This window comes from Halichondria panicea, chromosome 15 (genome assembly GCF_963675165.1).
Source record: "Halichondria panicea chromosome 15, odHalPani1.1, whole genome shotgun sequence".
In the NCBI taxonomy this organism is placed as follows: domain Eukaryota; kingdom Metazoa; phylum Porifera; class Demospongiae; order Suberitida; family Halichondriidae; genus Halichondria; species Halichondria panicea.
In genome coordinates, this window is record NC_087391.1 from 490870 (window position 1) to 510000 (window position 19131).

At 41.8% G+C, this 19131-nt stretch overlaps 2 protein-coding genes and 1 long non-coding RNA gene across 3 annotated transcripts; 2 read left to right on the plus strand and 1 right to left on the minus strand.

The window, feature by feature from the left end:
* Nucleotides 1-580: 580 nt before the first annotated feature.
* On the minus strand, nt 581-2178 carry LOC135348635 (uncharacterized). The gene is made up of 3 exons (XR_010398796.1): nt 1837-2178; nt 729-871; nt 581-651 (listed from the first exon to the last, which is right to left on the minus strand). It is a non-coding gene; the product is annotated as an uncharacterized LOC135348635 (long non-coding RNA).
* A 617-nt stretch (nt 2179-2795) lies between these two features.
* Nucleotides 2796-6491, plus strand: LOC135349238 (uncharacterized). Its single transcript, XM_064547747.1, has 14 exons — nt 2796-3096; nt 3261-3381; nt 3439-3496; nt 3594-3696; nt 3751-3792; nt 3913-4143; nt 5066-5248; nt 5321-5377; nt 5431-5545; nt 5604-5776; nt 5830-5879; nt 5974-6143; nt 6197-6273; nt 6320-6491. The coding sequence occupies exons 1-14, from the start codon at nt 3014-3016 to the stop codon at nt 6489-6491; spliced, it is 1635 nt and encodes a 544-aa protein (XP_064403817.1). The 5' UTR covers nt 2796-3013.
* A 30-nt stretch (nt 6492-6521) lies between these two features.
* On the plus strand, nt 6522-7686 carry LOC135348630 (E3 ubiquitin-protein ligase RNF170-like). The gene is made up of 3 exons (XM_064546910.1): nt 6522-6794; nt 6918-7019; nt 7315-7686. Exons 1-3 carry the CDS (start codon nt 6612-6614, stop codon nt 7594-7596), a joined length of 567 nt encoding a protein of 188 aa, XP_064402980.1. The 5' UTR covers nt 6522-6611; the 3' UTR covers nt 7597-7686.
* Nucleotides 7687-19131: the final 11445 nt, after the last annotated feature.

Genomic DNA, 19131 nt, shown 5'->3' on the forward strand with positions numbered 1-19131 from the left:
CAGACCACCCCTCTCCTTCATCACTCCCAGAAGAGCCTCGTGTACATCCCCCGCCATGTGCACTGCATCACCACACACGTAGATGTGGGCACCCTCCTGTGATCATGTGTGTGAGAGAGAGAATAAATAGACATTAATTTTAGAACTAGTTTGAGGGGTGAATGCACAAGTCCTGCTGATGCTGATGCTGATGTACATGAATTTTAAGGCCTTGTTTTGCTGAGAACATTATTATGATTTGTACAGTATAATTATGCTGCTATTTAATTCATGTAACTTGAGTTCTGATGGTCTAAATTCAACGATTTTCTGATTTTCTGAAAGCTTAGAAGGAGCCCATTCAGATGGTATGCACAAATCTCAAATTTTTTAACAGGCCATAATTTCCCATTTCCGTGAAAAAACCATGGGCTATAGCTATAATGGTATTTTGTCTCGCAAACAGCTAAAAATAGATTTTCACATCATCTGAATGGCCTTTCTTCTAAGCTTTCAGAAAATCATAAAATAAATGTTATTCGACCAACAGAACTAAAGTTACGACCGCTCAAAGATACTATATTTAACGCTATAAATAGTACCATAGAGTGATATAGCAACGAGGAGGATCCAGGTGGTCCAGTCAGGCAGGTACTTGAGGAACGTGGTTGCCTGGATACATGGTAATAATACTTACACACAGCCACACTACAGTGTCACAGTCAAAGAAAGTGAACCCAGACACATACCACTAATGCACTGGTGAGGATGAGGTAGGCCTGCTGCAGTCGGAGGGGGCCCTTCCAGTGGATGGACACCAACCCCATGGCACCAAAGTTCCATAAGAAGAACGCAAATGACTATAACCAGGTTTTGCACTTGCAGGATGTTACTGAGGGAGACACAAGAGGCACAGTACAAGTATGATACACACATTGAATACACACATATACACAGTACACGTGTAAGCTTTTGTTTATTTAAAAGTAACTGAGATATCAAAAAATGACATACATACATGTAAGTGCACAGCTAGTACCGCACACACAGACACAAAGCTCACACACACACACCCACACAGCTCACACACACACACAGCTCACACAGCTCACACAAAGAAGGCTCCTGCTATCACATATAGCAGCAGTGCAGAGGCCACAAGCAGCCACATATATGATACATACACAGTACATGTGTAAGCTTTTGTTCAAAGCGAATTATTTGAAAGCAACTGAGAGATCAAAAAATGGCATACGTAAGTACATAGTGCTAGGGACAATGCTATAGTACTGCACACCCACACACACACAGCTCAAACAAAGAAGGCACCTGCATCACATAGGGCATACAAATATGCTTTGATGCCTAGCTTACGCTATAATAATTATGGTCTGAACACACTCTTGAAACTAGTAGTAATATTAAAGTAGCACAACTACAGTAATTGATGTAATTACAGCGCCAGAAAAAATTAATTCCACTTCTGAGTGGCGCATCTTTAGAGCACAAAAAATTGCGTTCAGCCCGCGCCTAAATTATGGTGACGCTTATGTTCAACAGCTAATATAGAATTTGTAGAGAAAATGGGCGTGGTCTGGCTCAGTTTCGCTTGCTAGCTGCACCGTTGAGAGCTGAGTGACTTGTGAATGACTGTAGCTATGGCGGGTTAGACAACTGTTTAGAAGTGAAGGAAGTCAAAGATGCAGGATGATTGTCTTGATGTCTCAAACAAGCCTTTTTTATAAGCGCCAGAAAAAAATAATTCCAACAACGGTTGGCACTTTTTTAGGACCTAAATTATGGTGGCGCTGTAATTACATCAATTACGGTAGTGTATGTTTATATAATTATTCTTACTCTTCCTGTGTATGTTAGTGAAGGTGTCTCTCCATCAGAAGCATAGACTGTGGCGGCACTGGCAGTGTGCTTGGGTGAGCTGTGCTTGGGTGAGCTGGGGAGTAGACCAGTGTTCTCAGACATGCTACCTCTCTTCTCTGTGTCTGTATCATCAAGGGCTAGCTGCCATGCCATGTTGACGCTAAACAATGTAACCGGTAAAGATCATTAACAAAACTAGAAAACTGGTAAAGATCGTCGTCTTAAGCTATGCTTTCATGGCCTTGTGAGCGTGCCCCTGTCAATATTGTTTATAGCCCATAACAGGAGTGCACTCCTGCCCTAGCCTCATTCCCAGGCCTTACTTTTTCTTGCTGTTGTCACTGTTCATCCATAAATCATAAGAAAGACATAGTGAGGCAGCAAAGAAAGAAATTGGGCGTACAGTTAAGAAAAAGTAAGGCCTGGTTTGGGAAATCGCGTGATCCACAATGATTTTTATGAACATGGGCGATATGTAGCCCACAATCGTGACGTAAGGTATTCTCCCACGCGTTCAGAGTTTTAATAAGACTGTACTGAGACAACCACCAAGCTGTGCTGCAAGTCAGATCAGAGAACCAGCGTGGCCAGCTCTGGTGGCAGTAGCTACCTGCTATATGATAATGATGACTAAGCTATTCTTGATCTATACTATAGACTATAGCATGTAGAAAGACACAATGATAGTCTGATAGAATCTGAACACACAATTGCAAATTCAATCTAGACTAGTTACTAGTAGATCATCTAGCTAAGCCTAAGGTATAGCTAGCTCTATAGTGCTTGCAAACTTCCAGTTCCAAGTCCATGTCCAGCTTGCTGCTTTATTAGCCATAGATTTTTGCGTGGGCAGTCCAACATCTCTAGCTCAGCATGCCCACGCTCATTTTCACCCTTCTACCCTCACGCGACTTCCCGATACAGGCTCTCCTTTTTCTTAACTCTAAGTCTATTTCTTTCTTTATTCCTCCAATTAATACCGTATTTTATCTCATTGAACAATTAATACAGTATTTTATCTTATTGAACGATTGTGATAAAGAACAGAAAAAGGAGAGCCTGTGTAGAGGCTACTCCTGCCCATAATTATATGATTATAATTATGTTAACTTATACCAAGTAGATAAGAGTATTGGTTATACTGAATTGCTACAGTATGGCAGTTAGAGACTGGGCTTTTGTATCTTCTGTGGCGTTTTTCACTGCTCTGGGAGGTTGTATTTATGGATATGCAGTTGGGTAAGCTACTGACAGATCTACATGAGAAATGAAAATTTAAAGCATGACAATGTTCATATTATAACACTGTTACCTGTAAGATCATGCTCTTTGGTTTGGTAACCAGTCACACCATCAAATACCACGTTAGCCAGAATTCTTCCCCCCTCTGAATCTACATGCAGATCTATGAATGGGTTACAGAACTTTGCAGGATTTCTGGAGACCTTCGAGTTGGGAGAAGAGAGCTCCAACTCAACCTGCTCTGAAACGTCCAACATAGCAGAAAACAAACAACTGATATTGGTGAGAGAACCAATAATTATTCTGGTTGCTGCTTGAATGGAACAATTGTACATGCAGGGAGCCATCATTTCAGTAGTGAGCCTTGGAGCAGCTGTGGGACCCCTGTTAGCTGGAAGTATGTTATTGGTAATTTTTAAACCAAGGTCACCTGTATATATGGCATGGTCATTGTTTGTCAGCCGAATGAGTGTGGTCATGTGCTAACAATACAGAGCCTGCTGACTACTTTGGCCGTAAAGTGACTCTTGTGATGTCAGGAGTGCTGGTGGTTGTTGGAGGGTCCATACAGAGTGCAGCTTTCCATGGAGCCGTATGGTGCGCTGTATATCAGTGCTATAGCTATTGTATCATTTGCTTATTGTGTTTCAGGATGTTGATTGTAGGACGTCTTGTTGCTGGACTGGGATATGGGTAAATTAACTAATAGGATCGTTCTGTGTGACATGCACATGCACGTAATGAATCTTGTGGTCATGCATGCATAATTGTATAATTATTTGCTGGTATAGTCATGCGCACACTTGCATGTAGAGTGATCTGGCTGGCTGGCCCTTTGTATGTGGCTGAGATTGCTCCCAAGAATATTCGAGGAAGATTGACATCTCTCTTCGGCCCAAACCTAGCAATGGGAATACTGATCGGCTATGTCACCAACTTCCTGCTCTACGACAAGTCATTTGGCTGGAGAGTGTCACGTATTTTGACCTGTGTGCTTGGCCTTGTGTATTTCTTAGGGATGATCCTAGTACCTAGATCCCCAAGGTAACTCTATGTTTATCAGATTTTAATTTGCACAGTCCTTAAAATTAATGCAGGGCCGTAGCCACCATTCCGGTTACCAGTAGTCAGGTTTTGATTTTTTTTTAATCAAATACCTATAGCAGATATAGGTATAAATGTTCGCGGAAATGCCTTTTCTTTTTTCGTGAAATAGCACCTTTGCAGCATGCATGCATGCAATATTAAATTTGCGGTTCATGCCTAATCCGTGAAAACCACGAACATTTTTATAGCCTCGAAATAATTATACCCGCTATACGTTAGGCAATGGTCGTCTACTGTAAAACACATAATGGATAAAATGGAGCGGGGCTTCCCACATGAACTCCTTCTGCTTGTCTGAGCATGTGCATGCAATTTCTATGAGAATCTATTGCATGCTATTGATTGCTGTGAACATCATTCCAAGTTTTCCTTATCAGGCTCCAATCCAGCAAAGAATGTTATTGTTTGCATTGAAAAATCCAGCAACAAATGGTACCGGAAGTGGGCGTAGCCCTCTGGCGCACGTATTTCTATCATTAACCTGACCAGTACAATTGCTGGCTACGGCCCTGTAATGTGTGTATATATACACTCAAGAGTAGATAAGAGTAAGAGTGTTGAACTGCTATAGTAACAGCATTTGCCTGCTCCTGCGTCATCACTTGATAGTAATCAGTACTATGTTAGCAACACTTCCCAGAAACCACACATGCTGTGATTGCGCAGTTCAGTGCTACAAACCACACACCACAGTTTACTTAACAGCACTCGAATAGTGACGACAGTGATGACGCATGTTAAGGCAAATGCGGTTCCACAATTACTACAGCAGTTCAACACTCTTATCTACTCTTGATACTTAATGTGCCACATTGTTGCTGTTAGAGATATCCTTATAATGCACTGACTATTTATTCAGGTGGCTCATGTTGAAAGGGAGAGAGTCAGAAGCGCGAGATGTGCTGAGAAAAACTGTCTCCAAGCTGGGACAGGAGGGAATTGAATCTGAGCTAGAGGACATTAGACAGTCTTTGAACTCGGGACCAAAGATTAATATCTTACAGGAGCTCATATTGATTATGAAATGGAGAAACCTTAAACGGTATATAGCTAGTTATTGAACATGCATTGTATGGTGCGTTATAGTCCGTCCCTTACTGTGCACTTTGTTCAGGGTCTTGCTGGGGATCGTTCTTCACATGTTTGCAGCTGGTTGTGGAACAGCAATATAGTGAGTGAATCTATTAGATATAAATGACATCACTTTTTCCCCTGTATATATAGTTTTTACTCTGAGCCGTTGTTTTGTTCTCTGGGGATAGTTCCGTTCGTGACTGCTCTTGTGATCGGATTGATGAGTCTTTGTGGAAGTACCTTCACGACCATCTTTATTGACAAGGTATTATTATACTGAGATATAGTATTTGCACCTGCATGCTACTTGTCTGTTTATACAGCTTGGCAGAAAGCCTATGCTGGTGGGAGGTAGTCTAATTATGTTTCTCCTCTCTGGAACAGCTGCTACACTAGTCTATGCCTTCAGCTTGGAGGAAGATAATAATGTTGTCGTTGGCTATATTGTTGTGTGTCTGGTCTGCCTCTTTTTATTTGTCTACTCATCCACCTGGTTGTAAGTTTATACTGTAGCCTCTTTTTAGAAGAAAATTGAACATTATTTTGCAGTATCATCCCATGGGTTGTCACCAGTGAGATATTTTCTTTGGAAGGACGAGGTGAGCATTAAACTCTCTACTTACGCTCTACCATGTACAGTTTTTGTGGATACTATCTACGGTGTATGCTCATGAAAGTTACCATTTTTGACAGGAATTGCAGTTGCTATCTCCACAACAGCTAACTGGTCGCTTATATACGCATCCACGCAATCCTTCCCCTCACTTCTGGTGTCTATTAAATCATTTGGCTCCCTATATATGTTCAGTTTAATTAATCTAGCTGCAGCTTTGTTCGTCATCTTCTTTCTGCCAGAGACTAAGGTGAGCACTTCAATATAGTTATGAAACAGACATTATTGTGTTGCCCTGCGCAGGGAATCACACTCGAACAAATGGGGAAAGTATTTGCTAAACCATGGCTTGAGAGGGTGGGACTCACTTCCTGCTGCAGGTGGGTATAATGTTTGAATTGTAAATTATGGATTTTCCCTATGTAGATCTAGATGTTATCACACTCGCAATAATGTGAGAGGCGATTCAGCAGACGTTAAGGATGAGGATAGTAATGCAATGAGTACCATCGCCGTGGTGTCTACAGAACATGACAAAGAAAACGAATATTACATAGAAAATTACCTAAGACATCAAAACTTAACAGCTAGCTTGTGAATTATCAGAATGTTCAATACAAATTCATTTTTATTTATGATGCTCTTTTCCATTTAGTTTACCAGTAATTTTGTTTACCTCTGTACACATAGCATAGCTAGCTGCTTGCCTGGTTGACCTATGGCTGCTGGACCCGAGAGGAGACAGGACACGGGCTCTCAATCATGCTCTATATGTCTGGGGGACCTCACCTGCCCTGTGTGTACCAACTGTGGCCACAAGTTCTGTGCGAACTGTATGCTGAGTCACTGGCAGCACGATCGCTGGCCCAATGCTTGCAGGTGTCCTATGTGCAGGAGAGAGGTACGTAGGTACACCTGACAATTTAATATATTCACACACTTGTATAACTATGTTTAGCTGGAATTTTCCGAAGCAGTGTATTTAATTAAATATTAGTTTTGTGGCGTCTGTTTTGTTTCACAGGTAACTCTGTTGATGGGAGGGGAAGAATGGAATTCTGTGGAGAACAGAAACACTTACAATCAAGTGGCGGAGTATAATCATCGAGTGTCTACCACCAACTCTGTAAGTGTATTGTTCAGTAGTTCAGTGGTGTGTACATGTACGTATGAGAGTACAAACTATTACAAGTTCTAGCTGAGCTATTTCTAACTTGATACCCTATAGACTACTATCAGGAGTTCATACACTCCCTCCACCACACACCCTTCACCACACACACACACACCCTCCACCCCCCCACACACACACACCCTCCTTCCCCCACACACACACACACCCTCCCTCCCCCCCCCACACACACACACCCCACACTCACACACACCCTCCCCCACACACACTCCCCCCCCCACACACACAGCCTGGTATATTCTCCATGCTTAGAGATGTCCCTGCAGTCTACCAGCAGCTCTATAGGGACATGTTTCGACTGGGTGGCCTCCCTGTGTGCACCAGACTCTACATTCTACTGGTGCTATTGTTAGCCATACTCTATCTCATCTCACCCATAGACCTCATCCCTGAGGCCCTGTTTGGAGTGTTTGGATTGGGCGATGACCTCTTTGCCATGGCGATGGCTCTACTGTATGGTGTGAACTTGTATAGAGAGTATATTGTACGTATTGGAGAGGGACAGAGATAAGAACATTACAATAATTTGTTGTATAATTTTTTCACATTCAGTAATTTTTTATAAACACTCCAACTGTGGTGAATCGAAATAAAACCTAAACTCTTGTAATTAATTATAGTAGAGTTAATTGTCTAATATAACGTTCATATTATGCCATGTTATGTCCCAAACGTCCCTCTGGTATCTAGCGGCCTTCTCAAGCTTCTCCATGTATTGCTCTGCCTCCTCTGCACTCAGACCACCCCTCTCCTTCATCACTCCCAGGAGAGCCTCATGTACATCCCCCGCCATGTGCATTGCATCACCACACACGTAGATCGATGTGGGAATCCTCCTCCTGTGATCGTGTGCGTCACAGGTGTGAGTGGTGTGGGGGTGGATGTGAGTGTGTGACTTGAGTGCTTGAGGGGGGTCTGTGTGGAGGGGGTGTCGTTATGAAAAGCTACAAACTGCAATCCAATTGCTCTGTAATTTTATATTTTCGAAGTTTGAATTTTGATGAGGCTCCATTTATTGTCCATAGCCGTACGTACGAGACAATTTCTCTCGTCCACATTTTATGGGCAGAAAATATCACAACCCTTAGTTCATTTGCCAAAACCCAACCACACGCATCATATCAATCATGCAATATGATTTTACAGCAATAGACATACACATGTACAGTGCATGATAGATTTGATATGATTACATAAAATAAGTGATGCTGAGGGCAATCCTGATTGAACAGGTTACCAAAAGTATTATATTAACTACCTAACGCTTAAGAATGCATTTGCAACAAGGACATTTCAAATGATATGAACAGTGGTTTTCCGAGTCAAAGTTTGATATAAAGTGAGACCAGAAGAATTGTTTCAGATTGTGCTTAATTGTTGAGGTTGAAAGTGGTAAATCTGTGGAAGGTAAATTGTTCCATAATCTGGATATCCTGTTAAAATAGAAGTGATGGTGTTTACTTGAACTGGCAAACTTATGTTTGATGGTGGTTTTGTCAGAGCTCCTAGTTTTCCCTGTAGAGATAGAGACATACTTACTGATGTCAAAACGATTTGATAGGTTTTTGAAAGATGTCACAAAAAATACAACATCCAATAGCTCCAAATTACATCAGTGGAAGTAGGTTCAATTGAATGAGCCTCTCTTTATATGACAGGTTAGAGTTGTATCCTACTATGTATTTAGTTGCCCTGCGTTGAATCTTTTCAAGTGAAACAATATGCTTAATGAGCATTGGTCACCATAATTGGTCGCCATAGGAGAGCTGGGACCTTACTAGGGAGAGGTACAGTTTTTTTTTGGGTTGAGATGGAGTTTGAGGTAGAAAATGTTCTCTTAATTAAACCAAGTTTCTGGTAAGCCTTCGCTGATATTGAGTCGTAGTGATGATCCCATTTCAAGTTCTCTTGCAATATAATTCCTAGATCTCTATGGAAGTTTAGTTGTTTAACACTATTACCAGCGATGTGGTAGGAAGAGTTGATGGATGGTTGAGAAGAGGAAAAAGACATGCTAATACACTTTGAATCATTGAAGAAGAGAGACCATTTCATACTCCAGCTATACAGACGATCCAAGTCTTCCTGCAAGTTAGAGACATCGTTCCAACATATGACTTGTTTTGAACACTTTGTGTCGTCAGCAAACAAATGTATAAAAGAACACAGGGCAGAGTTAGGTAAATCATTTATAAAAACCAAAAATAGCAATGGACCCAAGATGCTCCCTTGAGGGACACCCGAGGTCACCGGAAGAAGTGAAGACCTTACCCCATTGATAGAAACTAGCTGTTTCCTGTGTGAAAGATATTCTAATAACCACTTTAAAAGTTTATTACCAATTCCTAGAGAGTTTAGTTTGAACAGTAGACCACCATGCGACACTTTGTCAAACGCTTTCTTGAAATCAAGGTATATAACATCCACCTGCGTTCTTGCATCAAGAGCAGAGGAAACATTGCACAGAAAACATAAAAGTTGTTGTACACAGGAGTGGCTCTTAAGGAAACCAAATTGTGCTTTTGAGATTTTATTACTGAGAAAACTAAAAAGTTTATCATAAACCAATCTCTCCAACACTTTTGAAACTGAGGATAATAAAGATATTGGGTGGTAATTTGAGACAGAGCATTTATCGCCAGATTTGAATATAGGAACTATACAATGAATTTTCCACTCTGAAGGAATTGAACATGTTATTAGAGAGAGGCTAAACAAATGGTGAAGTACTTCATGAAGGCCGAGAGAGCAAGTTTTGAGAATTTTTGGCCCGATAGAGTCCATACCAGAGGCTTTCGAAGGGTTTAGACTTGAAAGTGCAGAAAGTACCTCTTGCTTGGTGATTTCTATAAAAGTTAGAGATGGTGTGGATGAAGAGGTAGCTTTAAATTGCAAATCAGAGTTTTGAAAGTCAGATTTGGAATAAACTGAGTTAAAGAACTGATTGAACAGTGAGGCCTTTTCTAAATCACTTGAGGCAACTTTAGATTCTAGATACATGCACACAGGTAGACTGTTGCACTTTAGTATGCTGTTTATGTACTTGTATATCTTGCTATCATTCGAATATTCAAAATTTTGAACCAGATCTGCCTCAAAGTTTAATTTAGTAGCAGACATAAGTTTAAATAGGTGATGTTCTTCACTTTCCAAGCGTGCAATGTTACTAAAAGTGGGACGAAGCTTTACTTTTCTCCGAAAGTATCGTGTACGGTTGATAAGATGCTTAATCTCAGGGGTATACCATTTGGGAAAGCAGGTCTTGGATTTGAGTTTGACACTAGGAGCAAAGAGGTGGACTGCATTAATGATAATGGTCTTGAGTTGGCTCCAGACAAGCTCAACATCAAGGCAGGTTAAGCAAGGACTAAAGTCAAAACTAAACAGATAGTCAGTTAGAGCATTAAAATCAAGCTTAGAGAAGTCAGGAACATAACTTGGAGACTGAGTATTTCGGAAGAAACTAGTGCGAGACTGACACAAGGAATGCGGCTCTAACACATGGATTAATGAGCAAATGGACCTATCTGAGCAGAGTAATGCCTGCCATTGGTCAGCTGTTACAACCACTTGATGAATGTATCCAAGCAAACCTAATCCCAGCCCTTACGGGGAGACCACCACCAAATGACCTCGAAACAACCCTACGTATGCACTACCTGCCAGCCTAGGGGGACTGGGCATCAGCATTCCATCGAAAAAGGCAGAAAGGGAATTCCGATCCTCACTAGCTATTTGTGGGCCTCTCATTGATGGAATTCAATTGCAGGACCATGCTTATAGATTGGAAACTCTTGACACACAACTGGCCCAGAAGAAAGATGTTAGGAGATTGAATAACCATGAGAACAAGTCAAAAGCCACTGAGCTAAATCAACTTCTCCCAGACACTCTGCAAAGAGCAATGGATCTTGCCAGCGAGAAGGGAGCTTCCTCATGGCTGACGGCACTCCCACTGTCAGAACATGGCTTTACCCTACACAAGGGAGCTTTCCAAGATGCCCTAGCATTGAGATATGGCTGGAATCCAACAAACACTCCAGCAAATTGTGACTGCGGCAAAGCCTTTTCTACTGAACACGCTCTCTCGTGTGCCAAAGGAGGTTTTCCGACTATTAGGCACAACGAGATAAGAGACTTAACCGCGGACCTGCTCACTGAAGTATGTAACGACGTTCGCATAGAACCGGACCTGCAGCCAATTACTGAAGAAACACTCCGGTGTGCTACAGCCAACACTCAAGAGGGAGCTCGTCTAGACATCTCAGCAAACGGGGTATGGGGAGGCAGACTGGAAAAGACCTACTTCGATGTAAGTGTTCAATCCCCATGCCCCATCAAACAAAGGCCCACTAACAGCTTGCTACAAGAAACATGAAAGAGAGAAGAAAAGATCCTATGAACAGAGAGTACGAGAAATAGAACATGCATCATTCACACCCTTGGTAATGTCTACTACTGGAGGGATGGGCAGAGAGGCCACAACCTTCTATAAACGATTGGCTTCCCTGCTCTCGCACAAATGGGACAATCAGTACTGCAAAACCCTCAACTGGCTAAGATGCCGCCTCTCCTTTTCTCTGCTTAGATCCTCGATCCAGGCAATAAGAGGAGCCAGATCTTCTCGCGGCAAGGCAGTTATCGCTGCGGAGCTGGCTACAGTGGAATCAATGCTGCAACAATGAACACCTTACTTGTTATAATTATTTTTATTTTTTGTCTTTTGTGTTTGCTTTAGTTTTTGTTTTTGTTTACTGTTTTACGCCCCGAGATGGAATGCAAAAAAAACAAAAAAACATTTGAGGGTGGTCGGTGGTCGTCGTCTTGCCACGCCCACTCCGAGAGTCCACTATAGAGACATGAGCATGGAGGGTAGGAGGGTGGTGTAGTCGTCAGGTGACCCGTCACTGATGCTAACCAACACCTCCACAAATGCTGAACCAAAGTTACCTGTGTTACAATCTATAGATTGTGGAGTAGCCTCGAGACCAGCAGTTCGTTATCTGAAAGAACGCCTGGTCAAGTTCTAATGTGCAACTTGTCCAGCTGAGTCAGCGTTTTATAGCATCATAATGATATTCATGGGTAATACACCTTGGGCGGACCTTGTGCGGGCAATTAGGAACTTGACCAGGCGTTCTTTCAGATAACGAAAGGCTGGTCTCGAGGCTAATTGTGGAGTATGGCCCGCGAGACTACCTGTACGTGTGGGGGCGTCGTTAGTTGGGCGTGGCCCACCCTGGACGCGAATGCCTGTCAAGTTCCAATGTAGCACTTGTCCAGGGTGGGCCACGCCCAACTAGGGCGTCTTAGGCCTTCCTTTTTCAGTTATAATGCTAAGTCAGAGGAGGGAGGACACGATTAACCTTAGCTCTAATTAGCTAATTATCACGACCTTTTAATTACATTCTTTAAACGATTCATCTTTTCTTTCTTTATAACCTCTACATATTGGGACACACAGAACAGTACTGTAGTATGAGTGACAGGCAATTCTTGCAGGCACAGAGCAAACCATACAAATATAAAGGGGTGCTAGAAGCTGAGACTGTTAGTGTCATTGATGTTCTTCATGTTGGAGACACTCTGAACTAAACAATTCCATGTTGCAGCTTTATCACAGAGACAGGAGTGCCTGGGGTGCTTCTCACAGGGATCTTGTAGACAGGAGTGCCTGGGGTGCTCCTCATAGGGATTCTGTCTCCAGGATCAAGAGTGCTTCTCACAGAGACAAGATCAGAGATCAAGATCAGCCTGGGATGCTTCTCACAGCGATCTTAGAGATAGGAGTACTTGAGGTGCTTCTTATAGGGGTCCTATTACCTTCAGGTCCTGACAACTTGGCCATAGGGGTACCTCCAGTAGGAGAAAAGGCTCTAGCTCTTGTGTCCAATATGTAAAGGTTATAAAGAAAGAAAAGATGAATCGTTCAAAGAATGTAATTAAAAGGTCGCGATAATTAGCTAATTAGAGCTAAGGTTAATCGTGTCCTCCCTCCTCTGATGCTAAGTCTTGGATCTGCTACTGACGTAGCCAAATTTAATTGAGCGTGGGCTAGAGTAAACCGCAATATCTGTCCTCCCACGTGACCAAAGATATAGGAGAGAAGCAGAGAGGAGGATGGACACAAGCCAAAAAGTTAATAATGACCACAAGAAACCACGCCCTAATATCTGCGCTTTGTGTGATCTGGTAGCTTTGCTAAACATCGACCTGGTCTCTAAACATCGACCTGGTTGCTAAACATCGACCTGGTTGCTAAACATCGACCTGGTCTCTAAACATCGATCTGGTCTGCAAAGATCTGGTTGCTAAACATCGATCTGGTTGCTAACATCGATCTGATAAGCATAAATTTGTCTCTAAACATCGACCTGGTAGGTAAACATCGACCTCAAACATTGATCTGGTAGGTAAACATCGACCTCGTTGGTAAACATCGCCTCTTTATTAGTTTTGAGACAAACGGCACCCCATACTTCCCTTCCTATATCTTTGCTGTGACACAGGAGCGTATTTACCAGGAACTGGAGGCAAAGCAGTGTGTGAAGCTACAGAACACAGTATGTAGAAGTTAGCTCTACAAGATGAATCATGAAAGGCTAGAGTACTACTGTATCTGATAATAGCCCTTGTCAAAAGGACCTGGGCAAAGAAGGAACCTATGATATCCCAGATCCTGGACAACTCACAGCAATACTTTTGACATGCCAAAATAGAAAAATCCTACAGATCCCTTCATGTCATCAGAAGGAATGTTTTAGTCCAAGTCATAACAAAGAAGAAGAAGATTGCCCTGGCACAATCACACTATCCAAACAAGGGCAACCAATTTTATCCTCGGATAATTACAGTAGAACTACAGCAGGACTACAGACTACAAGACTCGCCTTATCAAACTCAATGTGCTCCCACTCTCAAGACCTCAATCTATTACATGTATTGAACTAAGGGAAAATTCGACATTGGTGCTCGTACCCCTGTGAAAACTGTCTCATGCACACAAATTAGTATGGTTTAGTCACTCTGTCAGTACTCATGAGATCACAACCTTGCAACATTGTCATGTCATTCTCAAATACACTGTTTCTAGACTAGACTACTGCTCAATAATAACTCAAGCCAATTTGAGGCTTGAGGATAGGCTCTTAATGAAGCGTAGAATAATTGTGGAGGACGATAACTGTGCCACCGTCACGCGACTTAGCGAGGCAGGCTCTCCTTTTTCTTGGACGGTTCGTTCTTTCTTTCTTTGTTCCTCCAATTCTTACCGTAATTTTATCTTGACAAAAGCAGAAAAAGGAGAAGTGTTAGCCAAGTGTTATTTTAGAGACAACTCGGCCCAGCATGGGCGGGGCATTAAAGAAAAATCTCTCTCTGCGCATGCCTCACAAAATGGGAGGGGGCGTGAAATCTTGTGTGCATTTATGGCTGCATGTACGGCTGCATGTACTATATGTTGTGCAAATTATGTATACAGTCTGACCAGTAATAATTTTCTAGTGGACCTGATCTATATGGCTGCTAACGAATCATGTCCCATATGTCTGGAGGACTTCATCTGTCCCATCTCCACCAACTGTGGCCACAAGTTCTGTGCTAGGTGTATGCTAAGTCACTTGCAACACGATTGCAGGTGTCCTATGTGCAGGAGAGAGGTAGCTATAAATGATCACACACTTGTATATTTGTACTTGTATCGTATATGTATAGTATGTTTTTTAGCTGAAAATTTGCAATACAAGGTAGTTTTATGGCGTCCGTTTCGCTTCACAGGTAACTCTGTTAATGGGAGGGGAAGAATGGAATTCTGTGGAGAACAGAAACACTTACAATCAAGTGGCGGAGTACAATCATAGAGTGTCTACCACCAACTCTGTAAGCAACTTGTTTAGTATAATAATAGATGAAGTGTGTACGTTAGTTGTTGTATGGTACTTGGTCGCATATATAGTGGCGGACAACAAGAAGCAGAGGTGAGGGCTCCTCATTCCCTGCTTGAAGTTTTCCCTTCCGTTTTATTAAAGAAAAATTGGCCTGGTAACAGTGCAGCTTTGCAGCTCATTCTGAACTAATAGCTAGCGTTTCAAAGTGCATTACACCAACTACATTATTCATTATTTGATTGTATTGGTATTTCCTGAGCTGCTTCTTGATAAGGCTGTTTTTGATTATTCCTGAGCTGCTTTCTTGATACTACCATCATGAAATCATTAACACTATGCCGTACAAAATGAATTTATTCATTTTGTCGTCTAAGACTGTTTTTAATTTATTCATTTTGTCGGCATAGTGTTATAATGTATTCATGATGGTTTGCAAGCATATGAATGTATGAATGATGAATGTAAGGTAATGAATGCTCTTGCCATATCTCATGGAATAACAGCACTGCATAATTATTACCCAAGGCGCGCGTGGGCGGCCACGGGTATAGTAGTCTGTCTGTTTGTTTGTTTGTTAACCCGAGGCGCGTGGGCGGCCACGGGTTATAGTAGTCTGTCTGTTTGTCTGTTTGTTACCCGAGGCGCGCGTGGGCGGCCACGGGTATAGTAGTATGTTGGTCTGTTTGTTTGTTTGTTTGTTTGTTTGTCACAGGTATATCTACTCACCTGGATGCCACATCACTGCGTTTACAGCATGGATAGCCTTCACACAACAATATCTTGATTTAAATAGTGGCAGATTTTGCTGTTAAAGCTTCTTTGTCGAGCAAAAGCTAAGAAGCTTGAATAAGCTTGTGACTAGGTCTGCTTACCTGGATGCTCTAGCACTGCGTTTACAGCATGAGTAGCCTCCACACAACAAGTTAGCACTTTTGATAGTGGCAGCTTTCGGTGTTAAAGCTCCTTTGTCTAATAAAAGCGAGCAAAATGTAGCTTGAACAGAACTTGCACATGCGTTACTTATAACTGAAGTGATCCTGTACCAAGAACGATGGAACAGGGTCACTAAAGTAGAAAGCTGTATATACCAGGAACAATGGAACAGGGTCACTAAAGTATATAGCTCCTGCTGCTGACTGGGATCCTACTCCATGCAGAACCTGGAGCCATACTTCTCTGAGACTCCAGGCTTCTTTACTGTGATTACTGTGATCCTAATCCACAGTGCATATCATCTATAGTAGTCTACCACTACCTGTTCTCAGCATGCCTCCAGTCTGGTTTAGTTTTATTGCTCCTGAGTTGCTGTGCAAGTCATACATGATAACAACATCACTATATGCACTGCATTATATTTCTGGTTTCTTTATAATCATGTCACCAGCCGAGGGTTTGCACTTTAGTGCTCTAGTTTGTTTGTTTGTTTGTAACGAGTATATCTACTCACCTGGATGCCATAGCACTGCATTTGCAGCATAGGTAGTCTTCACACAACAATATCTTGGTTTAAATAGTGGCAGATTTTAATGTTAAAGCTTCTTTGTCGAGTAAAAGCGAGCAAAAGCTAAGAAGCTAAAACTTGCCACGTGGCCTTGAGTCAAGGTACAGGATCACTTCAGCTGAAAATACGTAGTCAAGGCTTGATTATGTATTTTCAGCTGAAGTGATCCCGTACCAGGAACAATTGTCAAGAAAGTAGAATTGTGACTGGTTGTTGACTGACTCTGGATCCTATACGTACTCCAGCCTGGAAGGAGCCATACTTCTCTTAGTCTAAGACTCCAGGCTTCTTTGCTGTGATCCCAGTCCATAGTGCATGTCTCATGCATGTACGTTGTTAGTTTAGTTTTATTGCTCTTGAGTTGCTGTGCTAGCGCATGCTAGTCATACATGCTACATGCACTGCATTATCACTCTTCTGGTTTCTTTATTATCACGTCACCAGCCGAGGGTTTGCACTTTAGTGCTCTAGTTTGTTTGTGATTGGCTTTTCTACTCACCTGGATGCCACAGCACTGCGTTTACAGCATGGATAGCCTTCACACAACAATATCTTGGTTTAAATAGTGGCAGATTTTGATGTTAAAGCTTCATTGTCGAGCAAAAGCTAAGAAGCTTGAAGCAGCTATATAACTAACTACTGCCTTGATTACGTAGTTGCAGCTGAAGTGATCCGTACCAGGAACAATTGTAGTAGAAAGCTAAAATTGTGACTTGTTGTTGGCTGACTCTGGATCCTATACTCCAGCCTGGCAGGAGCCATACCTCTCTAAGTCTAACACTCCAGGCTTCTTTGCTGTGATCCCAGTCTAGTCCACAGTACATGTCTAATGTGACATGCATACCATTGTACTAGTTGGGCGAACCATGTACCACTAGCACTCAAAGTTTCAGCATGCCTCCATAGTTTTATGAGTTGCTCATACATGCTACATGCACTGCATTATCACTAGCTCTTCTGATTTCTTTATTATCATGTCACCAGCCGAGGGTTTGCACTTTAGTGCTCTAGTTCTAATAGGCACCTTTATAACAATAGTGAGGCAGGTTTTGAAAGTATATACAGGTCATGTATTATACAGTCATGTGGCCATTAGGATGCTACTTGTGCGATGACATGGGTTGTGCTTTGGAGGAATAATGTAGGAATAGGAAAAATTTGAAAAAGAATAATAGGCTTTATTGCTTTTTAATAAGTGCTGACATCAGCGTTTTACATTCAAATTGCACAGGAAGCGACTCATCACCTACTGTGCAGATATTTTTCCATATTGCACACCCGGAAGTATTATTGCACACTTGTTATTGCACACTAGGAAGTGATCCTTATTTGGAATAAAACGTTTTCAGCAGTGAGAGAACAAGAAAAACATAGTTTACACACTTATAATTATGCATTGCAATGTTTATCAGTCTCTTTTCTTGTTTTCTGATGCTCTGTATCACTTCTGTGCTCTTTTTGCAGTGAAGCTGAGGGTCAGGAGGTTGTCAGTGTTCATATTTAACGCATCAAACAGGCATCAGTGTTGGAAGTGGGTGCTTTGAGCGGAGTATTGCACATGTAGAAGTGTACTGCACCACCATATAAGCCTGTTCAGGCTTGTATAAAGTCGTTTTGGCTTCAAAAATGGTTGTCACACTTTTCTTCAGCTATAGCGGTGCATGTTTCCTCTTCTGATACACTGGAGCATGATAGAAAGCAAACACATGCTGTTTATCCTTCAGAACTATCCATTTTCAAAACGGGTTGCTGGTTGTCAACGTTTTTCTTGTCTTTTTTCTTGTCTGTTCTCTACAAAATCTTTAAGTAGCCTTCTGCAAGCTCTCTTGGTGTTCTAGAGTCTTATTTCTTTGTCTTTCTAGCTGTTTTCTTTCTCTTAAACTCGTCTTCAACTGGGAGAAATCAATTTTGTTGCTACGCATTCTTCTGGTTGATAAAGCAACCGCATGTTGCGCATGCGCAGATTCAACCTGCATTTTGGTTGCCAAGCAATAAATGCATTATCCCATGGATACTGATGATTATCACTTGTCCGTGCCTAGTAACTGTCACTCGTGCCTTGCAGGCACTCGTGCAGTTACTGGCACAGACTCGTGATAATCTTCAGTATCCATAGGATAATATCATAATATAGCTGTTAACTTTAGCAGGTAATATCTCGAGCATAATCTACCAACCCCTAGGCTACAGCATGCGCACCACTAGGCCCTGATAAATTATGCTTTTTTTTCACCCATTATTCTATTCTTTAATTCTTGAAAAATGTGCCTATTATTCTCATAAAAAATCCGATTATTCTCTAATTATTCTCATAAAAATCCAATAACAAAGTTAAGACGTATATAATACTATTATAAACACAACACACATGTAACTTATCAAGATGTATTATGATTCTGTATTTTCTCGCTGACTTGAAATATTCCGACACTCAAAATTAAGTCTTTCTAAAAGAAGGGCGGCTGATTCATGAGACACCTTTAGCTTTTTTACTTTACCATGGGGTGCAGTCATAGTGTGTGTGTGTGTGTGTGTGTGGGGGGGGGTGCAGTCACGCCCCTTTATTGAAGGGGTGGGGCAATTACAAAGCCACTAAACAGCATTTCATCTCATTTTCATGTGCACCTCACGAAAATATCCCGGCCCGCTACTCCACCAG

Bases quoted from the DNA above. Each gene is read 5' to 3' on its own strand.
- LOC135349238 (XM_064547747.1), top strand. From the start codon at position 3,014: ATGGCAGTTAGAGACTGGGCTTTTGTATCTTCTGTGGCGTTTTTCACT. The intron at 3,793-3,912 runs GTAAATTAACTA...ACTTGCATGTAG, and splicing joins GTTGCTGGACTGGGATATGG to AGTGATCTGGCTGGCTGGCC. The intron at 4,144-5,065 runs GTAACTCTATGT...CTATTTATTCAG, and splicing joins CTAGTACCTAGATCCCCAAG to GTGGCTCATGTTGAAAGGGA.
- LOC135348630 (XM_064546910.1), top strand. From the start codon at position 6,612: ATGGCTGCTGGACCCGAGAGGAGACAGGACACGGGCTCTCAATCATGC. The intron at 6,795-6,917 runs GTACGTAGGTAC...TTTGTTTCACAG, and splicing joins GTCCTATGTGCAGGAGAGAG to GTAACTCTGTTGATGGGAGG. The intron at 7,020-7,314 runs GTAAGTGTATTG...CCACACACACAG, and splicing joins GAGTGTCTACCACCAACTCT to CCTGGTATATTCTCCATGCT.